This window comes from Vulpes vulpes, chromosome 7 (genome assembly GCF_048418805.1).
Source record: "Vulpes vulpes isolate BD-2025 chromosome 7, VulVul3, whole genome shotgun sequence".
In the NCBI taxonomy this organism is placed as follows: Eukaryota; Metazoa; Chordata; class Mammalia; order Carnivora; family Canidae; genus Vulpes; species Vulpes vulpes.
The window spans coordinates 68,068,991-68,074,023 of record NC_132786.1 but is presented as its reverse complement, the minus strand read 5'-3'; the positions used below and the strand labels follow the sequence as shown (position 1 = coordinate 68,074,023).

General features: G+C 37.2%; 1 protein-coding gene across 1 annotated transcript; it reads right to left on the bottom strand.

The window, feature by feature from the left end:
* Window positions 1–4,106: 4,106 nt before the first annotated feature.
* Window positions 4,107–5,033, bottom strand: LOC112928990 (olfactory receptor 2H1-like). Its single transcript, XM_026010883.1, has one exon. The coding sequence runs from the start codon at window positions 5,031–5,033 to the stop codon at window positions 4,107–4,109; it is 927 nt and encodes a 308-aa protein (XP_025866668.1).

The window sequence follows — 5,033 nt, the reverse complement described above, 5'->3', positions numbered from 1 at the left end:
ATTGCTCTATCAATAGGTGTCATTTTGTGTGTGTCCATAGAGAAAGCCAGTTCAGGGTCCCCCTATGTGACCACCTCGGACTGGACACCTTGTGACTTCTATTTTCTAGGTGCATTTAGAATTGAGGAATTGCTAAGAATTCATAGTTAGAAGTACTTGTTTAATAATTTGGGAAGGAGGAGTGATTTTGGAGAACACAGTGGTTAATAAACTAGGTGAGAATATGAGGTCTGTAGGACAACCATAAAACTTAGATTGCAGTTACAAATTTAATTAAGCACATTCAGTAGGTAATCCAAGAAGTGTAGTCAGCATGATGTCTGTCAAATAGTAATCACTCAGTGTGCTAACTACATTAATTCTGTTAACTAACAATGGCAGTAATAATGACAACAGCAACTGCTACCACTACTTTTACAGTGTTACTTGAATGGAGAAAACGTGTCAGATTCATTTATGCTTTTCTTTTTTTTTTAAAGATTTTATTTATTTATTCATGAGAGACACACACGGCTTGGCGGGGGGGGGGGGGTGTGTGTGCGCTAAGACACAGGCAGAGGGAGAAGCAGGCTCCATTCCATGCAGGAGTCAGGGGACTCGATCCCAGGTCTCCAGGACCACACCCTGAGCTGAAGGCTGCGCTAAACTGCTGAACCATGCAGACTGCCCCATTTATGCTTTTCTAATGCCTGCAATTTGCAGCATATAATAGCTGTTCAGTAGCTGGTTGTTTAAATGAATTGAATTGGTCTACGTAGGCAAGTAAAGGCATATAACCAGCATTCTGCCACGCATAAATTAACGACACTCCAACCCCTACACATTCTCTCTCTAATCTGTGCTTTGTGATGGTTTATCTGGTGACCAATTGGGTCATGATTATAAGACCATATATGTAGAAGCGTATGAAAGTGCACTGTATATAAAGTGTCTTTCAAGTAACATCTTCTTTCATTAAGATATGTTTTGTAAAGGTATGTGTAGAAGTATATGGGACTAGCTGTATGCTTAATTCATTGTGAGAAAGAAAAAAATAAATTTTGTTTTCCCCTTACTTTTAAAGGAAAATTTACTTGAGTTTAAAATTCAATACTGATAGTTTTATTTTCTCAAGATTCTCATTTGATACCTCCTATTTTTAGAAATACATTTAATTTCCACATGAATAGAGATTTTTCTAAAATGTTTAAATTTGTGTGCTATTAATTTCCTGTCATATCATTATTACAAGAGGACACATTGTTAGGATTTCATTTATTTATTTAGGTTTATTTTATTGACTAGGATGTGGTCTAATAAATGTTTATGTGTTTTTGAAAAAGATATTTTTCTATTGTCATAATTCATAATTTCTTGGGTGAAATACCCTGTTATTTTTCTACTCTGCATAATGACAGACTTCCTTTTTTAATTTTACTTTTTCATTCAGAATTGTTCTTGACTTTTTTGAGTCTGTGAGAAAAGGCCAGTGACAATTTTCAGAGACTGCTTTGACACCTTGGATCTAGGCCTGTGTCTAAAATAAAATTGTACTTAAAATTCCATCTATTGAGCTAATCTAACACTTATTATTGTCTTTGTGATTATTAATATTGACTCAGTATGCAGACAGTGATCAAGTTTAGTTCAAAAGCTTTATTCAACATAGTTAACAGGCCTACTATTAAAGAAAGAAATATTTTAAAATGGAAGGGAATGGAACAAATAGTAATTATTCTTAAAAAGGACTAACTGTATATTGGGGGAACAAAAAGAGCAAAAAAATAATGAAATTAGAAGAGAAACAGAAAACATAAACACATAGCTACCACTTCATCAGGGCATTCAATATTGAAACAAGCAGTTATTCCTACAATTTTTCCTTCTCTGATATTTTTTAAATTCTCCAAAAATATCCAATTTATACAACTAGCTTGAAAAAGAAACTCATACTTCTACAACTTAACAATTAAACTTAATTCTCCATTACCATTTCCAGGAAACATTTTTTAGCTGGATATCATTTTACCTCTTGTGCATATGATTGGAATTCCATTATTCCCCACCCCCTCTCTGTTCCACTTTTGGAGATACAAGAAAATCTCAAGTCTGCTCACTTGAAGTTTTATACAGCCATCTGCCTTGCTGTAACCCAGGAGATGTGAGGGAAGAGGCATGTGTAATTTCCAGGAGGAAACATCTAGTTTTCTGGGATTTTGACCTATAGCCCTGTCTTCTGTAATGAGATTGCATATGGAAACATCTTGACAAAGCAGCTTAGAATGTCAAACCCACAAGCATAGTTCACTGACTCCAAGTGACTCTACACTGGGCTTTGACTATGAAAGAAATAAACTCATGTTACTTTTTAGGACATTGGTTATCTTTTTATTACCTTGGTATCCTTTTAGCTATTAGTGTCACTTCCAGACCTCTTAGTTAACTAACTTTTGGTAAAAATATTTGGCAACTATCCCTAAATTCTGCCATAAATCAAAGAACGGATATGTTTTACAGTGTCTTGTACGTATGTGGTGCAATTGGTATTTCTAACAGTAGAAGATATCAGAACATTTCAGAAAACTCAAAGGAAACTTCCAGATCAACAAATGGTGTTAAATTGATAGGACCACTTTTTAATACCACAGTTCTATTAGGAAAAATTCACTTGGATTAGACAGAGTTGTGATTATTTAATTTTATAACAAATAAGAAAACATAAAATAGACGAAGCACATAGTTTTTTGTAAAACTTCTATTATTTTAACATGTTCTTTAGCTTATGTAGGTAGAAAGGTAGATTTGGCTAAATATTTTTTCTTGTTTGTAATCAAATAGAGGCCAAACTAAGCTTGGACTTAATTTAGAGATATATGTATCTCATGATTTGAGTACTCATACCTCTTTACAGTTTAAATTGAAGAAACCCCCCCTGTAAGTAGGACCAGCCCTAATCCAGAGGCAGACCATCCAGGTGACTTCCTGAAGTTTTAGCAACAAAAAGCATTCTGTTTGTGATAGGAAAACCATCTACCCCCACACCCTGATTGGAATGTCCCTGAATAGGTTCATGTTGACCTTCTGAGAAATCGATAACCTGAATGCTATGCGACTCCCGAGGTTCTTTTGTCTTTAAGCAGTTTTTTTCTTTTGCCTTTAAAAGATACCTGTAATTACTAATCAAGGCTCTCTTCCTCCTCGGAGGCAGAGAGCCCGTTCGCGCAAACGTTCAATAAACCCTCTTGCTAATTGCATCTGCCTGTCTGGGGTCTGAGTCTCTGGGGCGTCCACCGGGACACGTTGGCGCCCGTGAGCCAGGGTCCAACAAAATAACAGAGGCACTTTACTGTCATGGTATCATCTTTTGAAAATTTTAAACAAAAGAAGGATATTACATGGTATATGCAGACAGCATTTCTACTTTATACCCAAATTTTTATTCTCATGGTCAAATTAAAAAGGAAAATCTGTACATGCATGAGGGTCTAGGGAAATCCCAGGGAAATTTCCCTTTCTTTAGGCTTCCATAAGAAATTCCACAACATACAGTTGCTTTTTAAATTTTTATAGATTTATTTATTTATTTGGGAGAGGAAGGGAGTGAGTGGGGGGAAAGGGTAGAGGGAGAGAATCTTCAAGTAGACTCCCCACTGAGTGGGGAACCCAAGGGAGGGCTCAATCTCACAACCCATGAGATCATGTCCTAAGCAGAAACCAAAGGTTGGATGCTTAACTGACTAGCCATGCAGACACCCCTATACAGTTCCTTTCAAATAAATAAATATAACACAAATAATAGATAGTTTATAATTTATTAGTTTTCTGAATTAAAGCTGTTGAGCTCATGGTTCTCATGTTGGTTAATAAGTATTAACATATTTTCTTGAAAAGTTAATTCTACAATAGTGTTCCTCAATTGGAAAAAATATATCGGCCACATATTAGGTGCCAAAAAACTGGCATTGTATTTGTACAATTTGTTGTTTTGACAAAATGACATGTAAAATCATGTTAAATAAAAGATTGCTGCCTTTGAAACAAACCATGCTTTTAAAATTGTGAAGAATGTGTGACTGTCATGATTTTCAACTTCCTTTCTGGTTCAAAGATCAAATTCTACCTTTTTCTCATGGTGATCCTCTTCTCAGCAGTTGTAGCATAGCATTCTTTACGTCTTTGTTCCTCAGGGAATAGATGAGAGGATTTAACAATGGTGTGACCACAGTGTAGAAGAAGGTAAAGAATTTGCTATATGTCGAAGCAAAGTGATTCTTAGGATATGTATACACTGGTGCCACAGTTCCGTAAAACATGAATACCACAGTAAGGTGGGAGGAACATGTGGCAATGGCTTTCTGCCTTCCATCTTTGGATTGGATTTTACCTAAAGCTTGAGCTATGTAGCCATAAGAAGTCAGGATCAATGCCAGTGGCACGATGGTGAAAAGAATAGCAGAGATGGTCATTTGCCATTCAATGGCAGAGGTGTCTCCACATGTCAACCGTATGAGGGCTGGAACCTCACACAGAAAGTCATCTAGGCGGTGGTGGGTGCAGAATGGAAGCTGAAGTGTGACAGGAATTTGAGTAACAGATTCTATCAGGCCAGAGAGCCAGGCTATGAGCACCAGCTTCCAACAGAACTGATGATGCATGATGATGGTATAGTGCAAGGGCTGGCAGATAGCAATGTAGCGGTCAAAGGCCATCACTACCAACATGACACATTCTGTGGCACCAAGGCAGAGCAACATACAGAGTTGGATGACACAGCCTGTGTGGGTGATGATCTTGCCTGGCCCCCACAAGTTGGACAACATATGGGGCACAGTGGTTGTGGTAAAGCAGAGATCCAAGAAAGAAAGATTGCTAAGAAAGAAGTACATGGGGGTGTAGAGATGAGGGTCCACACAAGAGACTAAGATAATTATTGAGTTGGAGAGGATGATCATGGTATATAAGATGATCACAATGCAGAAGAGAATCATTTCTAGATGGGGCCATTCAGAGAAGCCCAGAAGAATGAAGCCCATTGGGAAACTCTTGTTGGTCAT

Bases quoted from the DNA above. Each gene is read 5' to 3' on its own strand.
- LOC112928990 (XM_026010883.1), bottom strand. From the start codon at position 5,033: ATGACCAACAAGAGTTTCCCAATGGGCTTCATTCTTCTGGGCTTCTCT.